Below are 23237 nucleotides of genomic sequence, written 5' to 3' on the forward strand. Positions count from 1 at the left end.
CCCGGCAGCCTGCGGCCAGCCAAGAAGAGCTATTTCAAGCAGGATAAACAGGATGCCTCTCTGCAGGGCTGGCCACCTCCTCTCCTCCTCCCGCCGGGTAAACATCCAGCCCAGGAAAAGCCTCACTGCACAGCCCTGGAGCTGCTTCCACACCGCCTGGCCTCGACCCAGATACCCAACCTGGTTGAGCCAAGCTTTGCCCAGCCCAGCCCAAGCTCCCAGTGCTCTGGAAGTATCCAAGCGATCCCGAGGCACGGATCCACCTCGGCAGCGACTCTCGGGAGCCGCCCAGTAGCTGGGAACAGCCTGAACTTTTTGGCCATGCCGCCACATCCTCCTCCTCCTTCCTCCTCCTCTTCCTCTCCTTGGTGACAGCCCGGCTGCTCGCTGCGCCCATGGCTGTGGGAACGATGGAGTCAAGGCCTTTCCTCCGGCCGGATCCTGCCCAGGCAGCGCTCGGGGATCCTGCCAGGGCTGTTTCCGCCTGTTGCTCCTGGGAGAGGAGCTGCAGCGGCAGCGGAGGAAGGAGGAGCTTCGCCGCCGCTTCCTCCAGCTCCCCAGTCCCCAGCTGCCTCCCTCCCGGCTTGAGCCGCCCCGGCTCTGGGAGCTCCCCCACGGCCCCACAGCACCCCACGGATCCTGCCAGCCCCGCCTGTGCGAGGGCATTTTACTGGGGTGGTGGAGCATTACTGGTTCCAGTATCCCCCTCGGAGCGTGTCCTCCAGCTCCCCGGTGATGCTGATCTGGGAGGGACGCGGCTGGGGCCAAACACCTCCTGGGCCGAAATCTGCGGCTGTAAGGTGTTCTAAGGCAGCTTGAGCTTTCCCATCCTGTTCTCCCGTGGGATGAGAGCTCTCTGGAGGCTGGGGAGGTCACGGGGTCCTTCGCCTGCCCCCAGCTCTGCTGTTCAGCCACCCACCCTGGGCACTGAGAGCAGCTCAAGGTTGTGCACCTTCACCTTGCCACTGGGAGCAGCCCAGGGTTGAGCACCTTCACCTAGGCACTGGTTGGAGCTCCAGGTTGAATACCTTTAACCTGGGAACAGAACAGCTCAAAGCTGAGCACCTTCACCTTGGCGCTGAGAGGATCTCAAGGTTGAGCACCTTCACCTTGGAGCTGGGAGCAGCTTTAGGGTTGAGCACCTTCACCTTGGAGCTGGGAGCAGCTTTAGGGTTGAGCACCTTCACCTTGGAGCTGGGAGCAGCTTTAGGGTTGAGCACCTTCACCTTGGAGCTGGGAGCAGCTTTAGGGTTGAGCACCTTCACCGTGTCCCGGGGAGCAGCCCGGGCGGAGCGGAGCTGCCGGCGGCGGCAGGGCAGGGAGCCGCGGCTGTTGCAATCGCCCCGAGAGCAGCGTCGGGAGCCGGGAAGCCGCTGCCAGGATGGGGCCGGTCCGCCCGCTGCCAGCAACCGCGGGAGCTGCCGGAGGGGTCCCCGGCTGAACCCCGGGCTGAGGGATCCCCAGCACCCCGGGGGGCTGCCCAACCGCCCTCCTTGAGCCTCCCCCATCCTCCAGCTAAGGCGGCTGATTGCAAGGAGGAAGGGGGGGGACACCCAGGCGCTTGGCGGGGTGGGGCGGGGCAGGGGGGAGTGGCCCGGGCCGGGGCCGGGGCTGCCTGACCGCCCTGGGCTCAGCCTTCCTCCTCCTCCTCCTCCTGTTGCTGCTGCTCCTGCTGCTGCTGCTTCTGCCGCCGCCCGCCCCGGCCCGGCCCGGCTCGGCTCGGTTCGGCCCGGCTCGGCTCGGCTCGCCATGGGAGATGTGGTCTCCACGCATCTGGACGAGGGTCGCCGCCAGCACATCGCGGGTGAGCTCTCGGAGCGCATCCCCTGCTCCATTTAACCCTGCCGAGATCCCTCTCTTATCCAAGTCCCATCCCTCTCATCCCAGCCAAGATCCTCTCTCTTATCCCAGCCGGGGTTCACTCTCTTATCCCGGCCAGGATCCTCTCTTATCCCAGTCCCATCCCTCTCTCACCCTGGCTGAGATCCCTTTCTTATCCCAGCCAGGCTATTCTCTTCTATCCCAGCCATGATCCCTCTGTTATTCCAGTCTTGCCCTTCTCTTGTCCTAAACCAAAGTCCCTCTCTTGTCCCAGTCCCAACCTCTCTCTTCAATCTAGGCTGGGACACCCCTTTCTCCCCCCTTCCCCCCCCCCCCCCAACCCCCCCGCTGCCTGGAACCCCTCCCCCTGCTTTTTCCCTTCTTTCCTCAGACTTTAAGTTTCCTTCCCCCCCCCTTTCTTTCCACCACGTTGCAATTTCCCACTCTGTGTTTTTGCCTGTCCCCTCGGCTGGGCACAGCCCAGGGTACTGTTGGGGGGGCGCACCCGAGGTGCCTGTCTGCTTCCCAAATGAAAGGCTGGGTTGTGCCGGGGGTGTTTGTGTTGGCTCCAGGGACCGGGAGCGTGTTCGTGCTCTGAGTGAGCTTCGCTGGGCTGTGGGGAGGAAAGGGGGGAGCTGGGCTTTTGTGAGGTGCTGGCAAGCCGGATCCTGCGCTGGGAAACCACTGTCAGCATGGGGGGGTGTGTGCTGGGGCTGGGCCGCTGGATGAACTTTCTTCCCCTTGGCAAGGCTGGGGCGTCCCCTGGGAAACCTCTCCAACGGCTTTAGGACGGGGGAGAAAGGATTGGCTGCACCCCTCGGATGCTCCAGACCTGCCACAGCAGCCCTCCCGCCGTCTCTGTAGGACGGGGAGGGGTGACAATGTGGTCATTGAGAGCCTGTCTGTCCCGGCAGGATGTCTGGCCAGTGCCGCCTGGGAATGGCTGGACGTGGGATTAGGGCTGCACAGGCACGGGTCTGTGCGAGGCGGTGGCTGGCGGGGCGGCAGGGCTGCTAATTGGTGCCTGCGGTGACTTGCCTGACCCCCTAAGTGGGGTCACCCCTGCTCTGAGTGCCGTGTCCCCCGCCTCGAGCCACCCTGCGTCACTTGTGAGGCTGCCGCTTTGCTCCCCCGGGCTCCCGAGCGGCCAGGACTTGACCTCCGAGCCCTTTCGTCCTCCGGCTTCGGTTTCAGCTCCCGAGGCTGCAAACCCCTCCTCATCACCAGGTTAAGCCACCCCCCTGCCAAGCCACACCTAGTCGGGCGGCACGGAGGAGCCTGGCTTCACGCTGGACCTTGTGCGCCTCATGCAGGGCTCGGGGAGCACCTGGGGTTTGGAGGTGTCCCTGTCCTATCTTTCCTCCAGCGCCACCGTAAAGCCGTGGGAGAGGCTCTGAAGCCATTTCCCCCCCCCCCCAGGGCTTTGGGGGCAAAAGCTGGTGCAGGTTTGGCACTGTTGGAGCAGCGTGGCACAGCTGCCATGGTACCGGCACACAGACTTGGTGTCTGGTAGCATACGCTGGAGCCCATCCTCCCTGCCAGGCCCCGTGTCCTGGCAGGAATGCCTACGTGGTGTGTGGCTTAACAGGGTGCCAGCAGGTTTGTGAGCTGTGAAGGAGAGCTCGTAACATGCTGTGGGGCTTGGGGGTTGCATGGTTAAAGCTCAGCACTGCCGATCTGTGAGGCTGTGCTGGCTTGGGGCTGATCCATGAGGATGTACCGGCTCAGGACTGATCCATGAGGTTGTGCTTTAGGTCATCCTGCTCTGGTGTGGGGGTTGGACTTGTTGATCTTCAGAGATCCTTTCCAAACCCAACCATTCCGTGACTCTATGCTTCTGTGATGTGCTGGCTCAGGTCTGATCCATGAGGCTGTGCCAGCTCAGGTCTGTTCCATAAGTCTGTACAGGGTCAGGTGTGTGATCCATGAGGTTGTGCTGGACTGGGTCTGATCCATGAGGCTGTACCAGTTCAGGTCTGATCCATGAGGCTGTGCTGCCTAGGGTCTGTGATCCATGAGGCTGTACCGGTTCAAGGTCTGATCCATGAGGCTGTTCCGGTTCAGGACTGATCCATGAGGCTGTGTCGGCTCAGGTCTGATCCATGAGGCTGTGCTGCCTAGGGTCTGTGATCCATGAGGCTGTACCAGCTCAGGTCTGTGATCCATGAGGCTCTGCTGGATTGGGTCTGTTATCCATCAGGCTGTACTGGCTCAGGCCTGTGATCCATGAAGTTGTGCTGGACTGGGTCTGATCCATGAGGCTGTACCAGCTCAGGACTGATCCTTGAGGTTGTGCCGGCTCAGGTCTGATCCATGAAGCTGTGCTGAATTGGGTCTGATCCATGAGGCTGTGCCAGCTCAGGTCTGATCCATGAGGCTGTGCTGGATAGGGTCTGTGATCCAGGAGGCTGTGCTGGATAGGGTCTGTGATCCAGGAGGCTGCACCAGCTCAGCTCTGGATGGCTGCTCAGCACATTCAGGTCCAAAGCACATCCTGAGTCTCCTGTTGATGCATTGAGATAACTCCCTCCTCTCCCAGCCCCGTGGTCCTAATCCTGAAGAATAACAAGGAAAAGCCTGTCTGGGTTTCCTACGCAGGAATCTGTCTCTGCCGGGTCAGAAACGAGGTGTTTGTGAGGCCAGGCTGGATGGTTGCACCCTGGCAGGGACCAAGCTGTTACACAGCTGGAGGTCAGCCCCTGCTCAGCAGAGCTGGGGGGCACAGCTGGATTTTCCTGGGGAAAACAGGATTCCTGTGGAATCAGGCTGTGGAGGCTGGGCTGATCCATGTCCTGGGCCCTGCTGCAGCTCCAAGGGTTCAGGAGGAGTAGGGGGGGGCCCACACCTCTGATGGGACACCTCCCTGGGAAAAACAGGGAGTGCAGTGGGTTCAGTAAGCACCAATCTGCTTTGCAGCAGGGCTGCTGGCTGGGTGAAGGCCCCTGGAGCTGGGAGGGGCTGTGACCCAACAGGCAAGGCAGGACTTGCTGTCAGGCATGCAAAGCACCGCGCCGGGAGTACTCCAGGTCTTCCTGCCTAGCTCGGCCTGTTCTCTGCTGCCGCTGCTCAGGCAGGATCCCTTCCCTTCTCCCAGCACCTTCTCCCAGTTGTTCTCCCAACGTTGGGGCCTTTGGAGGAGCTGCCCAGGCTGATGTGACACCTAACTGCAGCAGGGACGGGAGCTCTCTGGCCTTGGCATTGCCCCCTCACAGCAGCGGAGCTGTGCCAGCCGGGCACGCAGCAAGCTCTGGGGCTGGGGGAGATGGTGAGATGCTGGGCCAGATCCTTCCCCCTTGCTGGGAGCAGGAGGGAGGTGGTGAAAAGCCTTCCCATGCCATGCATGACACGGTCCCCTCTGCATCAAGACCTCTGCCACCAAAGCCATGTGGTGAAGGTTCCATGCCTTGTCTCAGCCCACACGATGGTGGCTGCTGTGAGACTGATGGCAGTGTCACCTGGGGGCCATGTGCCACCCCCGTGTGACTTGTGTGTTGGTGGCTCAGGACTGGGCTCTTTCTCCCGCTGCCTGGGCAGCTGTGCAGGCAACATCCCTGCGAGCACCGGGGATGCTGCACTGCCCTGGGGCTGCGGGGGCAGCCTGCTGCAGGGGGTGTGATCTGCACCGGGGTGGTGTTCAGACAGTGCTGCCTGCAGCTCCTGCTCCCTTTCTCCGTGGTGCCCCTGGCCACACGTGGGCCTGGAGAGCCGTGGTGGAGCTGTGGTGATGTGCAGCTGGTGGTAAGCGTTTCCCTCTGCTGTCCTCTGACGGACGTGATTCTGGCTTGAGTCACCCGGCTTGTTTGTGAACACCCTTCGGCTGCCTTCCTCCTCCTCTTCTTCCCAGATGTGGGTGGGGAGGTGCTCCCAAGTCTGCTCCGTGGGCTGGAGCAGGGGCTGGATCCTCATCCTGGGACGGCCAGCAAGGGCACTGTTGCCTGGGGACACAGGGGTGACAGGTATGGGGCGTCCTGGCAGGCTCCTGGCAAAGCAGAGAGGTCGCTGGGTGCCTTGCCTCCCGTCCAGGCAATAGGTGTCCTCAGCGAGGGGATGGATGAAGCTCTTCCCTTGTGCTGGAGTAACTCCTTCCCTGGTGCATCCCAGCCCCATGGGGTGGATCTGGGTGGCTCTGCCCTGTGGAGCTGGCGGCTCTGGGTGGAACTGCCCAGGGAGAATGAGGGATGAGGAGGTGGGCGGCAGTGCAGGGAGGGTCCCCGGGAGCTCACACCTCGTCCTGGTATCTCCAGGGAGTCACCGAGCCGTTAATTACAGAACGAAGCAGCAGCAATTTAGGGGTGGGACTTCCTCCAGCCAGCAGCCCACGCAGCAGCGGTGGCAGAAGTGACACCAACCCTCCCCCCCTGCACCAGCCCCACAGCTGGCTCCTTTCCGCCCAGCCTCCTTGGGCACTGCTGGCTGCATCGGGTCCCTGATGGCACCTGAGGAGCAGCCTGCTGGGGGCTGGGCTGTGGGGCGGAGGCTGGAGGTGCCTGGCAAACCCCGGAGGCTCCGGGCTGCGGTGTGCCGCAGAGGGGGAGCTGCTGGCGGTGGGAAGAGGTTTGCCGTGGCTTCCTTTAGCGTGACACTCGTTTCCCAGCCTTGGCCACAGCCCAGCTCCAGCCGGCACGGGAGGTGCTGGCTGCTGGTGATGGGCTCTGGGGTTGGTCTGGAGGCTGAAGCCCTCACCCTGCCCCGGGGCGGGAGCGACGCAGGGAGGCTCCGAGGGCTCGGTGTGGGCAATGTGCTGGAGATGTGGAGTGGTTTCTCCTAAGGAGGTGTGTGTCTTTCATCGGGAAATAAATAACTCCCCTGGCATGTCAGGGCTCCCTGCCAGCCGGGAAGGGCTGGTTCTGGCAAGCTGGGGCTTACCTGCAGCCGTCGTGTTGGGGCACGGGGCTCGCTGGGAGCCAGCGTGTTTGGGCAGGGGACAGCTCCAGCTGCAGGAGCCTCTCCTGCTGGTGGCTTTCCCACATGGGCAGGAGGTCCTGTGCTCAGCCCTGGGGCAGAGCCTGGCTTTCCCTCCCGGGGGGATGAGGCTTTCCCTGCCTCCCCCCAGCAAGACCTTAGCCAAAGGCCTTGCCTTGAGCAAGCTGAGGCACGCGTGGAGGACATCCCTGCTCTGCCTGGGAGCAGGAGGAGCAGAGCTGGCACCACAGCTGGGAGCTCTCTGTGGGCCCTCAGGTCAGCCCAGTGAGAGAAAAGCCCTCCACAGACCAGGACCCCCCTTCCATTGCAGAATCAGACCCCCTTATTCCCCTTGCAGGCACCTAGCAAGGGAAGCCCAGCAGGGAGCTGGGATTTCCCAAGCCTCTGCCTCCCTGCTGTCCCCAGATCACTGCAGAGGCTGGCTCTGAACCTCGGCAGGCTCAGCACCTCTCAGCCTGCCCCAGCAGCTCTATCCCACCCTCCCCAGGCTCCTCTCCCTCTGCCCTAGCCCCGTGGCAGGTTGCAACAAGCTGTTGGTTCCCACCCCAGCTTTGCTGTGGCCACAATGCTGCCAGTCCTGCCCCATGCAGGGAACACCCAATGTGCCACATGGGCATGGGGACAGTCACCAAAAGAGCCCTGGAAGAGCCCAGGGTTAGGTGTGCAGACAGCCCTGCTCCATGCAGATACAATGGGCGGTGGATCCCATGGCCAGACCCTGGAGCTGGACTCATGGGCAGGAGGCTGCTGTCAGCCCATGGGGAGGGAGCACCACCAGACCCACCTGCCCCATTTCCAGCCCTCTTACACCATCCTGTGACCAGGGCATTGCCCAGCCCAGCTGGCAGCTTGCTGCCAGTGGGGGGAAGCTGGAAAGCTGGCAGCTTGCAGGACAGGGCTCTTACCTCCCACACCCCCAGGGCCCTGAGCTCTGTGTCTTGGAGCTTTGGGCTGGAGGAAGAGCTGGAGAGCTCCAGGGTTGCTTATCCCTGGGAGATTGCTGGGGCTGGGTTAAGGCAGGTGAGCACCAGCTCTCCAGTGTGGGGCTCAGCACCTGCTCTGCCCCTGCAGGACCAAGGTCTGATCCCACCACACAGTCTGCAGGTGTTGCTGCACTCTGGGGTTGCAGTCCCCAGAGGGTGGCTGGCTGTGAGACAAGCTGTGTCCCCTCCTCAGCCCCTGGCTGGTTCCTGAGCCTTGCCCCATGCCTGGATGTGCCCACACCAGCCCCAAGGAGAGCCCAGTGCCAGGAAGGGAGGAAGGGGCTGAGCAGAGCCACTCGTTGCAAGCAGATTTCCTCCCAGGCTGCTGGACCAGAGTGGGAGGAAGGAGCAAGGCTCCACCTTTTTCCCCTTCACAAAGGGAAAGGGCAGCAGTGTTTGGTGCAGGTCCCAGCTCCAGCTGCCCCTCTCTATGCCCTCCTGCCTTTCTCCAGCAGAGATCTAGCCCTGCCTTCAGCCAGGCTCCCAACTCTGCTCTGGGGGACTTGGACCCCTCTGCTATGGGAGTCCCCAGGGATGGATGGGACTCTGCCCTGGAGCTGGCAGAGGACCCAGGACAGGACCTTCCTCCTCTCCTGCTATGTTGGTGGCTCCTGGGGCAGGTCTTGGCTCCTTCCCTCTGCCAGCACTGCTCAGCACTAGGTGTGAATGCCCCTTGGGGAGATCTCCTGCATGAAAAGACATGCCCCAAAGCTGGGGTGACCTCAGTGCTGCTGCGTGGGGCAGGAGAGTGGGGCTGCCAGCTCCCAGGCACCCAGAGCAGCGGTGGCTCAGCCATGGGAAGCAACCTGAGGCCTTCCCTCTGCTCCCAATTCATGCAAGGCATCACCTGAAATCAGGACAAACCCTTGTCTGGGGAACATCCCTGCCTTGGGATCATCCCTGCCTCACCTCTCACAAGGAGCTGCCTTGCTCTGCTGGCTGCTCCCAGCCTCCCACAGTGAGGAAGGCAACAGCGATGCTCTGTGTGCCAGCAGGCTCTGGTTGCCAACCCCGTGGGGCAGGGGCCCACCAGCCAGGGGGATCCATGGTTCACCAGGGGCTGTGGAGACACTGAGCATGTGGCCACCCTTGGCTGGGGCATTGCTCTCCATGGGGAGAAGGGAGCAGCTGTGGGGGGGGCATGGTGTGGGATGGACACTGTGGGGCAGGTGGAGACCCTCTGTCCTGCCCTGGCCTTGCAGAGGAGCTGGGCACTGGAACCAGCCTAGCAACAGGGGCTGAGGCAGAGCCCAGAACAGGCTCAGGGCTGTTTTGTTCAAGTACCTCTTGGTTTGGTGTTTTTCTTTGGATGAACATAAAAGTCTTTGTTTGGTCTCCTCCTGTGGTGCTGGATTGGGTTTCCCACTGGCACCAGCCAGCTGGGTGGAGGGAAAGCCTGCCAGGTTCAGCTCCTCTCTCTGGAGCCAGGCATGGGAGGGGACACAAGGGGACTGTCTGTGTGTCCTCTGTCCAGCACAGAAGCATTTACTGGGGCATCCCAGAGCAAGGACCATCCACAGCCTGCTGTCCCCAGCACCTGGAGCATGAGAGACCTGGCGATACCCAAGATGGGTCTGGACCCTTTGGCTTGAGGGCCCCCCCGGGTCCTGCAGCTCCCAGGTGCCACAAGGCCCCATGTGGGTACCCAGAGGGCGCTGCTGCCTGTCACCACCCCCTGACACCACCCCTGTCACCACTGCCTGTGAGGTGGTGGTGACTCAGCTGCGGTGGGGCTTGCACCACACTGGAGTGGGTGCAGCGCTGCCGGGCTGGTGCTGGTGGATGAGCAGGGCCTTATCTGGGGAGGGGTGATGCTGGGTCCCACCCTGCTGGGGGGTAGGAACAGGTTGGAACTCTTCTCCAGCTTGGCCAGGTGCTGGTGGGACCCTGAGGGACGAGGGCCATGCAGGGTGATTCCCTGCAGGCAGGATGAGGGCAGTGGGGTCCTGGTTCAGCACAGAGAGTTTAGGACTGGTACCCAGCTTGAGCTAAGCTGCTCAGTGGGGATGCTCCATATCCCCACAGCCTCCTCCCTGCCCGTGGGATGTACCTTGATGGGCCTGTGAGTGCAGTCACCTTTTCTGGTGGGCTTGGACCTGGTCTTCGTGCCCCCCTTGGGCTGGGGAGCGTTCAGCCCAGCTGGGGTGGTTGTGTGAGTGCCTGCACCCCGGGGCTTTGGAGCATCACCCCTGAAGGGTGCTCAGAGGGGAAGGGACAGGGCAGGAGCATCCTGCCTGCATCAGGCAGGGCTGGGTGGCCAGCAGGGGATCTCTTCCTGCCCCATCCCTCAGTGGTTGTTTGGGCAGGGAGGTTCAGGGCGGCCATCTCTTGCTGGGCTCAATCCAGCCCCGAGCAGCCTCTCCCAGAGCCATTCACAGGCTCCGGTGCTCTTTGTTATTCACAGCGCATTCCTCGCACGCAGCCCCACAGCAGCGCTGTTCCCGGCGAGCAGCGGGACACCGGCATCCACTCCACGGGAAAACACCCACCAGCACGTATCCGGACACCAGTCCCTCACCCACTGGGCTGGATGTGACCCCGAGCCCCGGGAGAGGGGATGGTGTTGCGGGGGGGTTGGAGCTGAGCCCGGATTTGTGTCTGGGACTGGGGAGCGGCGGGCGAGGGTCTCTGGAGAGCACTCAGGAGCTGGGCTGGGGTTTGCTTTGGCCGTGGCCGGGTTGAGCAGCCCCTGCTGGATGCGCTGCTCGGCTTCGCTCCGTGCCCGGTGCGCGATCCTCGGCAGGTTTGTTTGCTCTGCGCCGCGCCGGGAGCGGCGTTGTGCAACCGGCGGGGCCGGGCGCGGTGCTGGCAGGCAGGGTGGGTGCTGCCCGGGGGGGGGCTCGGAGCCCCCGGGAGCATCCCTGGGGATACCCGCAGGGACACGGGGTGCTGCCGGCGGTCGGGATGGCTGTCGCCTTAAGGTGCGGGCGAAAGGCGGGCACCTCGCGGGCGGCACAGCGGAGAGCCCTGTCCCCAAAGGGTGCCCCAGCCCTCAGCTGGCACTGGGGACGCTTCTGACTCATCCGGGGGCAGAGCCACGAGCGGCAGAGGCACGGCGAGAGAGGACGAACCGGTTCAGGCCTGAGCCCATCTGGTTTCTCTTCCGAGGCTCTGCTGCCTCATCCCTTCCTGCTGCCCACCCCCCGTGCTGCCCATCCCCCCCGTGCTGCCCATCCCCCCCGTGCTGCCCACCCCCCGTGCTGCCCACCCCCCCCCGTGCTGCCCACCCTTGCCCACAGTGGTGTGAGTCAGAGGGCAGCAGGCCACGGGGCTGCACGGGACTGCGGCCGAGGGGCTGGCAGGATGCATCCCCTTTCCACCCAGGCTGTGCCTCCAAGCTGAGCTGGAAATGCTCCCAGTGGATCTGGAGCAGTGCTGGACCCTGTCCTGCCGGGACCCTTGGTGCTGAGCACAGCAGCCAGGGCAGGCACTGGGAGCAGCCCCCACTCCCAGTTTGTTCCAGATAAGCCCAATAGCAGCCTGGAGCAGAAACACAGCAGGCTGGTTCTGGGTGGGTTTGTGTGAAGAGAGCTTTTGGGTGCAGGGAGATAAGAGAGGAAATTGTCCCTGGTGTTTGCTCCCCCTCTTGCAGTTTGTTTTTCCCTGTTTCAGTCTCTCCTGGTCTGTATGAGAAGGGCAAATACCAGGCACTGCTGGGCCAGCCCCTGGGTTTTGCTGCTAGGAGGAACAAACCCTCCTTGAGCCTCTTACCTGCCACTGTGTGCCCTCAGGTGGGGAGCTCAACCCCTGCCCCAGCCTCAGCATCACCCTGGGAAGGCCTCTCAGGGGATGCTCAGCCAGGCCTGGATGAAGGAGTTTGTGTTTCTGGGTGGAAATGAACAGATTCAAACTCCTCAACCCTTAGGGTGCACCCATGGGTGCCGTGGGCTGCTCACCTGGCTCCCTGCAGGAAGAAGCAGTGGCTCCTGGTTCTGCTCAGTGCCCCATCAACAGTGGCAGCTCCTGCCCTGTCCCTCCCTTGCTGATGCTCACCCTGCCTGGAGCCGTTGGACCCTGCCTGGCCTAAGATCCCATAGGGACAGCCCTGCAGCGACCTGGGCTCAGCCCTGCAGCAGGGAGAGGAGGTGGGCAGGGTGAGTGGCACAGCAGCAGGGCTCAGCATGGGGTACTGGGCAGTGCATCCATGGCATGCTGTGCACCCCATCCCCAGTGTCCTGGGCACCCCAACATGTGTGCACCCCGTTCTTGCCATGCTGTGCACCCTCACCAGGGAAAACCCAAACATGCTGTCTGCATCATGCCAGGATTTGGGGCACATGAGGGTGGCCAAGGGACAGTGAGAAACCTCCTGGGGCACTTCCAGTCCAAGCAGTTGTGCAGAGTGAGGGATGACCTGGGCACCCTTTACCCAGCTGGTGGCATCAGCCTCCTTGTGGTGGCCTTGTCCTCAGTTTCCCTTGCTGGAAGAGCCTCTCATTGCCCTCCTGAGCTGCTGGGAAGAACCTGAGCAGCCCAGACTGTGAGGGGCAGGGCAGAGGCAGAGAGTTAGCTTGGGAAAGTCCATGCTTGGATGACTTTCAGCCCATCCTCCCTTCACGTTCCCCTCCCCACAGCTGGGTGCAAGCAGGATGCTGCTGGCTCTGTTGCCCTGGTCATATGCCAAACATGGCAACCACCAGCCAGGCCACTGCTCCCTGGCACGCTGGGGACAGCCAGGGATGCCATGGGGCTGTCCTGGTGACCAGTGCCCACCACCTTTCACCGCAGCCCTGCCTGCATCCAGGATCTGGGTGAGGAGCCAGCCTTTTGGTTTTGCTGCCTTCACGGAGGTGGTAATCAGCTCCCTTCCATTCTCCCCTCCCTGAGGTGTGAGCTGTCTGGGCTGGGGACACCATGTGCCAGCCCCTGGACCTGCCTGTCAGTGCCACACTGGTCCTACGCCTGCTGGGAGCCTACGCTCCCCCCAGCACCCCACCCCTGCTTGCTAATCATTTACCAACTCCATTAGTGATTAACTCCTTCCCTGGCTGCCTTGGCAAATGTGTCCAGGCCAGCACATGCTGCTCAGGTGTCCCCTGCCAGCGGGACGTCCTGTGGGCCATTGCCACCGTGCCATGGGCCCCCGGCAGCACGGCGCAGGGTCCCTCGGCAGGGCAGGGACGCCCAGCGAAGCCCTTGGTGACAAGTCTGCTCCTCTCCACGGCTCTGCAGACAGATCCCTCAGCCCTTGCCGAGCTGGCAGCGAGGGGCCAGCACAGCTGGTGGAGGCAGAGGGGAGGATCTGGGGCTTTCCTGCACCCCGCTGAGTCAGGCTGTCCCGCGGGGGCCGGGGAAAGGAGCCCGGCCAGGTTTCGTCAGCAGTGCGGGGGCCAGGGCTCAGCCAGCCCAGGGGCTCTGCTTCAATGAGCTTTATTGTCCTTTTTTTTTTGGTGTTTGGGTGGGTTTGGTTTTTTCCTATCCTTTTTTTTTTGTTTTCTTTCTGGACCAGAGGGAAAAATTTCCCAGCCTCTGGTGAGAGGTCCCTGAGGCATCCCACAAGGGCTTGGGGCGTGCTGCTGCTCCTGCTCCACGTCAGCTGCGCACAGCCAGGGGGGCTCCCCGGGGAAGGGGGGGCTTCCAAGGCACCCTCAGCCCCCTCAGCGCGTTTGGGAGCAGGGGAGGGTTGGAAAAGGCTGTGGAGAGGGTGTTTGGCCTGAGAGGTGTGGGCCCTGGGGTATACAAAATGGGATGTGGGCTGGAGGGAGGTTGTGGATGACTGTTCCCACTTGGCTCTGCTGCTGGCCTCCAGCAGCTCCCGGCGAGGGGGGGGAAGAGTGTGTGTGTGCCTGGGGGGGGACACGGGAGTGTTTGTGCACACAGAGCCACAGAATGGTTTTGGTAGGAAAAAGCCTTTAAGATGATCAAGTCCAACTGTTCCCTAACTGTACCAAGGCTGCTGCTAAGCCATGTCTCTCAGCACCACGTCTCTGTCTCTTTGTAACCCCTCCGTGGCCAGGGATTCAGCCACCTCCCTGGGCAGCCTGCTCCAGCGTTTGAGAACCCTTTCAATGAAGGAGTTTCTCCTAACGTCCAACCTAAACCTCCCCTGGTGCAACTTGAGGCCATTTCCTCTTGTCCTATCACTTGTTACTGGGGAGAAGAGACCAACCCCCACCTGGCCCCAGCCTCCTCTCAGGGAGCTGCAGAGAGCAAGGAGGTCTCCCTCAGCCTCCTTGTGTCCGGGCTGAACACCCCCAGCTCCCTCAGCTGCTCCTCCCCAGCCCCTGTTCTCCAGTGCCTTCCCCAGCTTGGCTGCCCCTTTCTGGACCCACTCCAGCCCTTCAGTGTCCTTCTTGGAGTGACCACAAGGTTGTTCACGTGTGTGGCCTGAGTGTGGAGGGGCCTGGCTCTGTGTCCTTGTGTGCGTGAGTGTGTGTGCAGGGGGTTGTGGAGGCAGGTGTGGTCCTGTGTGTGCATCTTTCTGCCTGTTTCTACACGTGTGTGCATGGGCACAGGTGTGTGCATAGCTGCATGTGTGCATGGGCACAGGGGTGTGCATAGCTGCATGTGTGCATGGGCACAGGGGTGTGCATAGCTGCATGTGTGCATGGGCACAGGGGTGTGCATAGCTGCATGTGTGCATGGGCACATGTGTGTGCATAGCTGCATGTGTGCATAGCTGCACATGTGCATGGGCACAGGTGTGCATAGCTGCATGTGTGCATAGCTGCACATGTGCATGGGCACAGGTGTGCATAGCTGCATGTGTGCATAGCTGCATGTGTGCATGGGCACATGTGTGCATGGGCACAGGTGCAGCTTCACCACAGGCAGCTTGGAACCCTATGAGCACCTGGTGACCATCCCATGCCCGCTGTGCCCCCTTGCCCCCCCATGGAGTGTGTTTGTGAGACCCCCAGCCCCTGAGTGCAGCCAGGGTGCTCCCCCCGGCCAAGCATTCTGCTTAGGATCCCTGGGGGACTCACTCCTTGTCCCCAGGGAGTCCATGACCTTGGTGGCTGTGCCCTGGGGCCAGCCAGCTCGGCCTGGGGGAAGCTGGGGAGCAGGGGGCAGCTTTGTGTGCCTAAAGGCATGGCTGCCAGCACCTTGCCCTGGTGCAACGGGGGGGGTGCAGAGGGGGGAAGGTTGGTTTGGGTGCAGAGGAGCAGTGCACCTTTTATCCTCAAGCTTCAACCCTTTGCTGCCCTCCCAAGCTCCTGCCACATGGGGAAAGAGGACAGGACATCCCCAGGGTGTCTGGGCCACTGGAGGACCATGGGGTGGGTGCTCAGCTGAAGAGCAGCTTTGCTGAGCATCCTCTGTAACAAGCAGCACAGCCCAGTGCTGGGGGAGCTGAGCTGGTCCCTAGCCCTGAGGAGCCTCTGTGCTCAGCCACATCCCTGTCCCTGCCAGGCTCTCTCCCACCTCCAGCTATTTCCACAGCTCATGGATGTGTGGAGAGGATGGGGAGCAAGAAGGGCACCAGCAAGGGTGCTGCTGAGTGCAGCAGGATCTGACCTCCTCAATGCCACATCTGCTGACTCTGCTGCTGGCCATGGCCAGGGCTATTTAAAGCACCACTCTCATTTTCACATGATTTCCAGGGTAATGAGGGAGAGAAGCTCTGGCCATGCACTTGCTGTGAGCCAGGGGCTGCCAGGGTGGCATTTCTGGAGCCCTGGTGTCCCCACCACAGTGCAGTGACCTGCAGGCAGCAAATGCAGGCAGCTGGAAGGAAGGATATGGTCAGGCTGGCTGGGTGATAAGGTCTCTGGGGTTCATCTGGAGCTCACAGCTCGGTTTTTTCCCTCTTGGCTTTGCTCTGAGAGGTGCTGGAGCTGGGGTTGGCCCTGGTCATACAGAGGTGAGGGTGAGGGCTGGCTTCTGCCTTGGTCCACGTGTGTGTGTGGCTGCTGCTGGTGCTGGAGATGCTTCCAAGGGAAGGATGCAGCCAGTCTGGTGCTGGAGATGCTTCCAAGGGAAGGATGCAGCCAGTCTGGTGCTGGAGATGCTTCCAAGGGAAGGACGCAGCCAGTCTGGTCCTGGAGATGCTTCCAAGGGAAGGATGCAGCCAGTGTGGTGCTGGAGATTCTCCCAAGGGAAGGACACAGCCAGTGTGGGCTGCTGGACCAGCTTGGGCAGCTTGCTGCAGCTTTTGGAGTCCTACTGAGGATGAGTTTCACCTCCTGTCCTGGTTCAAAAGGACTAAAACTGGACCAGGGCTGCTCTGGCCGGGCCATGACCTTGCAGTACATGAGGTCTGTACATGCCTGTGGGGCTGCAGCCTGCATTGCAGCTGCTCCAGGGCTGCTGCCTGTGCCACTGAGCTGGCCCTGCTTTAGGCTGGGTGATGGCTGCTGTGGCACAACCGGTCTGGGGTGTTGGCAGGAGCAGAGGCAGAGGCAGGAGCAGAGGCAGGAGCTGGAGCAGGAGCAGAGGCAGGAGAGCAGGAGCAGAGGCAGAATCAGGATCAGGATTAGGAGCAGGACCAGGAGCAGGATCAGGATTAGGAGCAGAGGCAGGAGCAGGATGAAGATCAGGAGCAGAGGCAGGGGCAGGAGCAGAGGCAAGAGTAGGGGCAGGAGCAGGGGCAGGGGCAGGAGCAGAGGCAGGGGCAGGAGCAGAGGCAGAGGCAGAGGCAGGGGCAGGAGCAGGAGCAGGGGCAGAGGCAGGAGCAGGGGCAGAGGTAGGAGCAGGGGCAGGAGCAGGAGCAGAGGCAGGAGCAGGAGCTGCCTCTCCTGACTGGTTTTGCCCAGACGAGCCTCGGGCTCCTAGGTCCTCAGGCAACATCCTGGACAAGGGCAAACCTGTGCTGCCTGTTCTGTCCCCATGCCAGGATGTGCTCCTGGCAGCCACTTGCCCTGCAGTGCCCTTGGTGGCTGTGCTGGCTGGGTGGGTGATGGGGAGGGTCTGTGTGGGTCCCTGTGGAGGGGACAGGGGGAGCTGACACGGCACAGCTGGACCCTACGCCTCGATCCCCACGTCCCACTCCGCTCCATGCCCATCCCGGCCTTGGGGCTTTGCCTGCCAGCTGGGGTACCCAGAGCCCTTTTTCTGCTGCCCCCATGCAAAAGTGCTGCAGGAGAGTTCCTTCATCTCCTCCTGCAGCCACCACGTGTGGCTTAGTCATGGGAACACTGGGGAGGGGAGGAGGGAACTGGAGGCTGAGCAAGAGATGAGTTCTGTGATCAGGGGGGCTGGGGCTGGAGCTTCTGCTGAGCCAGGCCTTAGTGGGGCCTGGTGACACCCCTCTGTGGCCACAAAGCTGGTGGCTGCCCCCTGCCTTTGCCAGGAGGACATAGCACAGCCTGTGCCAGCCCGGTGCCCCTGGCTGCCTGGGACCTGGTGCCTCTGCAGGGTGCTCTTTGCAGCGGGTGAGCATCGATGTGCTGGCACCCACGGCAGCGGGGCAGGGAGCTCAGCCACCCCAAAGCCGGCACCAGGCTTGGGAGAGGGCTGTGTAGGTGGCTGGGGACACCTGGCAGCACGCCATGAGGTCCCTGCCTGTGCACCCAGCTTGTCAGAGCACTTGGCTGTGGTGTCTGAGCCCATGCCCAGCACGGGCAGCGGCTGGAGGGGAGCCAGCCGAGGCCCATCCCGCCCTCACCCTTGGCAATTCAGACAAGGGGCCAGGAGGAGACTGGGGACAGCTCCTTGAACTGCCACCTGTCTCCAGACCCCTCCAGCTCTTGGCTGGACATGTGGCCAATGCTGCTCATATAGGGATGGCTGCTTGTGGGTGGCCTTGGCTGTGCAGCTGGGAAGGCAGATGCCCTCCATAGCCCCCAGAGATGCCAGGAGGTTTTGTACAGCCAGGTGAAGAAGCCAGTGGGTGGCTGAGCTGGTTCCCATATGGGAACCTGAGCCCCACATAGGGGTGTTGGGGAGGGCCCAGGACACCCACTGGCATCATCAGTCTGAGCTTCCCATCCCTTGACATTCCAGAGGGCTGGAAGCCCTCTGCTGTGAGGCCAGGCTGAGAGAGTTGTTCAGCCTGGAGAAGGGAAGGCTGCAGGGAGACCTTCTGGTGGCCTTTCAAGGGCTGAGCAGAGAGCTGGGGACAGACCTTTGAGCAGGGCTTGATGTGACAGGACAAGGAGTGATGGTTTGAGACTAAAAGAGAGAGATTCAGACTGGAGAGAAGGAAGAAGGTTTTGACACTGAGGGTGGTGAGAGCCTGGCCCAGGCTGCCCAGGGAGGTGGGAGCTGCCCCATGGCTGGAACCATTCCAGGTGAGGTTGGCTGGGGGTCTGAGCAACCTGCTCCAGCTGCAGATGTCCCTGCTGGCTGCAGGGGGGTTGGACTGGTTGGGCCTGAAGGCTTCCTTCCAACCCAAACCATTTCATGAGTCTATGACCCTTGCTGTGACCCCTGCTCTCTATAGCTCCCTGAAGGGAAGTTGTAGCCAGGTGGGGGTTGGTCTCTTCTCCCAGGCAAGCAGCACCAGAACAAGAGGGCACAGTCTCAAGCTGCACCAGGGGAGGTTTAGGCTGGAGGTGAGGAGAAAGTTCTTCACAGGGAGAGTTGTTAGCCATTGGAATGTGCTGCCCAGGGAGGTGGTGGAGTCCCCATCCCTGGAGGTGTTCAGGAGGGGATTGGATGTGGCACTTGGTGCCATGGCTCAGTCAGGAGGTGCTGGGTGCCAGGTTGGACTTGCTGATCTCTGAGGTCTCTTCCAACCTGGGTGACTCTGTGCTTCTCAGCTCTCAGGCAAAATCTGGCTGTACCACCTCCAGCAGCCCACATCTTGCCCCATGTCACCTTGTCTCACCTCCTCACCACGCTGGTGGCCACCTCCTGCAGCCCCCTGCCCCTCTCCTCACGCCAGGGCTGGGCATGGTGGGGCAGGGAGCAGTGGTGAACCCTCAGCATCTCCTCTGCAGCCCGGGGCTGGGGGGGACTCGCTGAGCTGGGGCAGCTTTAGTCACCTCAGCTGTTTGGCTGCAAATCTTTGCTTTCAGTGTCTGCACACAGCCAACTTTTGCTTTTCCACTGACTTCAAGCCTCCTAATTGGCCCTGGTGTTAATCAGGGAAGAATGAGTGACTAAGCCTCATGCCTGCCCCGCTCTGGTGTTTTTTCCCATGAACTGAAAGGAGCTGAAACCTCAGAATGTCCTTTGGGGTCTCAGCTGCCAGCACCACTGCCCAGAGCCCTGGCCAAGGTCAGTGTGTTGTGTTGTGGGGAGCTGCAGCCACGGCATGGCCTGGCCAGGAGCTCTCTGTGTGCCAGGAGGAGATGCCAAGAATCAGGGTGAGGAATTTCTGTGCTGGGACGAGCAGGAGTCCTGCTCTCTGCTGGGGAGAAAAGCAAGAAGCCTGGCTTGAAGTGAAAGGGGTTGGCAGTGCTTGGTCCTCCCCTGCTGCTGCCAGTGATGTGTCTTCTACAGAGGCAGCCTGGGAGAGCTGGGGGTGTTCAGCCTGGAGAAGGGAAGGCTGCAGGGAGACCTTCTGGTGGCCTTGCAGTGCTTCAAGGGCTGAGCAGAAAGCTGGGGACAGACCTTTGAGCAGGGCCTGATGTGACAGGACAAGGGCTGATGGTTTGAGACTAAAAGAGAGAGATTCAGACTGGAGAGAAGGGAGAAGGTTTTGACACTGAGGGTGGTGGGAGCCTGGCTGGCTCAGGCTGCCCAGAGAGGTGGAGCTGCCCCATGGCTGGAACCATTCCAGGTGAGGTTGGCTGGGGGTCTGAGCAACCTGCTCCAGCTGCAGATGTCCCTGCTGGCTGCAGGGGGTTTGGACTGGATGGGCCTGAAGGCTTCCTTCCAACCCAAACCATTTCATGAGCCTATGACCCTTGTTCTCAGCTCTCAGGCACCACCTCCAGCAGCCCACATCTTGCCCCATGTCACCTTGTCTCACGTCCTTACCATGCTGGTGGCCACCTCCTGCAGCCCCCTGCCCCTCTCCTCATGCCAGGGCTGGGCATGGTGGGGCAGGGAGCAGTGGTGAACCCTCAGCATCTCCTCTGCACCCCAGGGTGGGGGGGGGGACTTGCTGGGGGGGTCTCCAGGGAGACCTTAGAGCATCCTTCCAGTACCTGAAGGGGCCACAAGAAAGCTGGGGAGGGACTGTTTAGAAGGGCCTGGGGCAACAGGAGGAGAGGCAGTGGCTTTAAACTGGAGCAGGGGAGATTAGGCTGGACATTCAGAACTTCTTTACTGTGAGGGTGGAGAAGCACTGGAACAGATTACCCAAGAGGTGGTGGAGGCCCCATCCCTGGAGACATCCAAGGCTGAATTTGATGGGGCTCTGAGCAGCCTCCTCTGGTTGCAGATGTCCCTGCTGACTGCAGGGGGGTTGGACAAGATGACCTTTGAGGTCATTCTATGAGTCTGTGATCACAGGCTCACTGAATGCACTGTGTTGCAAGGGATCTTGAAGATCCTCCAGTTCCAACCCCCTGCCATGGGCAGGGACACCTCCCACCAGCCCAGCTTGCTCAAGGCCTCATCCAGCCTGGCCTTCAACACCCCCAGGGAGGGGACAGCCACAACCACCCTGGGCAACCTGTGCCAGAGTCTCCCCACCCTCACTCTGTAAAGAATTTCTTCCTCATCTCCAGTCTCAATCTTCCCTCTTCCACCTTCAACCTATCCCCTCTCATCCTGTCACTCCCAGCCCTTCTCAGAAGTCCCTCCCCAGCTTTCTTGCAGCCGGCTCAGGTACCGGAATGCTGCTCTAAGGTCTGACCGACTCGACGATCTCCTCGGGGATGAGTTTATCAGTCCCCAAGGCACCACCCCCGGGCAAGGCTTTCCTCCGGAGCTGCTCGGCCCCGCGGGGCAGCTGCAGCACCCTGCAGCAAACTGCTCCTTCTTGCCGACTTGGCTGCGAGGACGGCTGCGGGGTGGCTGCCGCTGGAGGCTGTGGAGCCAAGCCGAGCCGAGCCGAGCCGTGCCGGGGCTGGCACTGGAGGCTGTGGCCGCCGAGCCGAGCCGAGCCGTGCCGGGGCTGGCGCTGGAGGCTGTGGCCGCCAAGCCGAGCCGAGCCGAGCCGTGCCGGGGCTGGCGCTGGAGGCTGCGGCCGCCGAGCCGAGCCGGGGCTGGCGCTGGAGGCTGCGGCCGCCGAGCCGAGCCGAGCCGTGCCGGGGCTGGCGCTGGAGGCTGTGGCCGCCGAGCCGAGCCGAGCCGAGCCGAGCCGAGCCGAGCCGAGCCGAGCCGAGCCGAGCCGAGCCGAGCCGTGCCGGGGCTGGCGCTGGAGGCTGTGGCCTTCGAGCCGAGCCGAGCCAAGCCGAGCCGTGCCGGGGCTGGCGCTGGAGGCTGTTTTGTCTGGGTTCGTGCCCCCAGCATCGCGCTGGCTCCGGCTCCGCGGATGCGCGGCCAGCACCGTTCCGCCCTCCCTCCCTCTCTCCCTCCCTTCCTCCCTCCCGGCGCCCATCGGGCAGAGGCTGAGCCGTCGGAAATTGTTTGGAGGCGACTCAAATTCTTCCTTTTTCACAGGCTCTGGGGCAAAGTTGAGAGTGAAATTCAAAGCGGAGGCTCCGTGCGCCAAAGGCAGCTGGGGGCGGGGGGGGGGGGGAAGTTGTCTCCTCGGCTCAGGGTTTGCTTTCTGGTGGAGCTTCTGCCCCGTTCCGAGGGCATCCGAGCAACGCTCAGCAAGGGCTAAAGGGTGGGATGAGAGGATGAGAGTAGATTCCTGTCAGTGGTGCCCAGGGACAGGCCAAGGGGCACTGGGCACAAACTGGAGCCCAGGAGGCTCCATCTGAACTGGAGGAGAAACTGCTTTGGTGTGAGGGTGCCTGGAGCAGGCTGCCCAGAGAGGTTGTGGAGTCTCCACCTCTGGAGAGCTTCCACCACCACCACCCCTGGGCATTGTGCTCCTGGGCAAGCTGCTGTGGGTGCTGTGAGAGGGAGTTGGACTGGATGCTCTCCAGAGGTCCCTTCCAGTCCTCACTGTGCTGGGATTCTGTGTTATGGCTCTGAGCTGTGAGATGAGTGTGCTTGTAGTGGAGGAGCCCCATGTGGGGTCTGGAGGCAGGGTGAGGAGGGGAGGAGGCAGGGTGCTGCATGGGGCAGGGTGTGGGTGAGGAAGGTGCTGCATGGGGCAGGGTTTGGTGCATGGGGCAGGGTGTGGGTGACGAGGGTGCTGCATGGGGCATGGTGCTGCATGGGGCAGGGTGTGGGTGAGGAGGGTGCTGCATGGGCTAGGGTTTGCTGCATGGGGCAGGGTGCACTTGAGGAGGGTGCTGCATGGGCTAGGGTTTGCTGCATGGGGCAGGGTGCACTTGAGGAGGGTGCTGCATGGGCTAGGGTTTGCTGCATGGGGCAGGGTGCACTTGAGGAGGGTGCTGCATGGGCTAGGGTTTGCTGCATGGGGCAGGGTGTGGGTGAGGAGGGTGCTGCATGGGCTAGGGTTTGCTGCATGGGGCAGGGTGCACTTGAGGAGGGTGCTGCATGGGGCTTGGTGCTGCATGGGGCAGAGATTGCTGCCTGGGGCAGGGTGCCAAGTGGGCAAGGCACTGCATGGGGCAGGTTTATTGCATGGGGCAGGGTGCATGTGGGGCAGGGTGCTGGGTGGGGCAGGCTGCAGAGGGGGCAGGGATTACTGCCTGGGCCAGGGTGTCAGTAGGGGCAGGCTGCAGAGGGGGCAGGGTTACTGCATGGGCCAGGGTGTCAGTAGGGGCAGGCTGCAGAGGGGGCAGGGGTTACTGCATGGGCCAGGGTGTCAGTAGGGGCAGGCTGCAGAGGGGGCAGGGGTTACTGCCTGGGCCAGGGTGTCAGTAGGGGCAGGCTGCAGAGGGGGCAGGGTTACTGCATGGGCCAGGGTGTCAGTAGGGGCAGGCTGCAGAGGGAGCAGGGGTTACTGCATGGGCCAGGGTGTCAGTAGGGGCAGGCTGCAGAGGGGGCAGGGTTACTGCATGGGCCAGGGTGTCAGTAGGGGCAGGCTGCAGAGGGGGCAGGGTTACTGCATGGGCCAGGGTGTCAGTAGGGGCAGGCTGCAGAGGGGGCAGGGTTACTGCATGGGCCAGGGTGTCAGTAGGGGCAGGCTGCAGAGGGGGCAGGGGTTACTGCATGGGCCAGGGTGTCAGTAGGGGCAGGCTGCAGAGGGGGCAGGGTTACTGCATGGGCCAGGGTGTCAGTAGGGGCAGGCTGCAGAGGGGGCAGGGGTTACTGCATGGGCCAGGGTGTCAGTAGGGGCAGGCTGCAGAGGGGGCAGGGTTACTGCATGGGCCAGGGTGTCAGTAGGGGCAGGGGTGCTGTCAGAGGTCGGGGGTCAGCTCCATTCCCTTGCTGTGGATGCTGCCCCAGGAGGATCAAAAGGTTTCTGCGGCTACCACCCTGGGGCAGGGAAAGCTCTGTCCCTGCTGCCTGGGGGTGGGTTTGCAACGTCCCCCCCTCCCCAGCCTGAGCATCAGGGGGCAGGGGGCTGCTGGGGCAAGGTGTTGCCTTGAGATGAAGGCATCTCCTCCAGTGTGGGGTGCAGGGGGGGCACCTGGCTGCTGCAGCTCTCTCAGCAGCTCAGCCTCACTGTGATTTGGATGGGAGGTCCTGGTGGGGTCCTTGCCTCACACAGGGGTGAGCTAAGAAATGTGGTGGGGGCCAGGCTGTGCCTTCCCCTTCCCCTTGCAG

At 62.4% G+C, this 23237-nt stretch overlaps 1 protein-coding gene across 1 annotated transcript in view; it reads left to right on the forward strand.

Annotated features, from left to right (window-relative positions):
* The first annotated feature begins 1647 nt into the window (after window positions 1-1647).
* The window catches only part of NIBAN2 (niban apoptosis regulator 2), a 47006-nt gene continuing 25416 nt past the window's right edge, over window positions 1648-23237 (forward strand). The window contains exon 1 of the mRNA XM_054174184.1: window positions 1648-1804. Coding sequence (XP_054030159.1) covers window positions 1750-1804 — 55 coding nt within the window. The 5' untranslated portion in view covers window positions 1648-1749. The remainder of the gene's footprint in view (window positions 1805-23237) is intronic.

This window comes from Dryobates pubescens, chromosome 29, assembly GCF_014839835.1.
Source record: "Dryobates pubescens isolate bDryPub1 chromosome 29, bDryPub1.pri, whole genome shotgun sequence".
NCBI lineage: Eukaryota > Metazoa > Chordata > Aves > Piciformes > Picidae > Dryobates > Dryobates pubescens.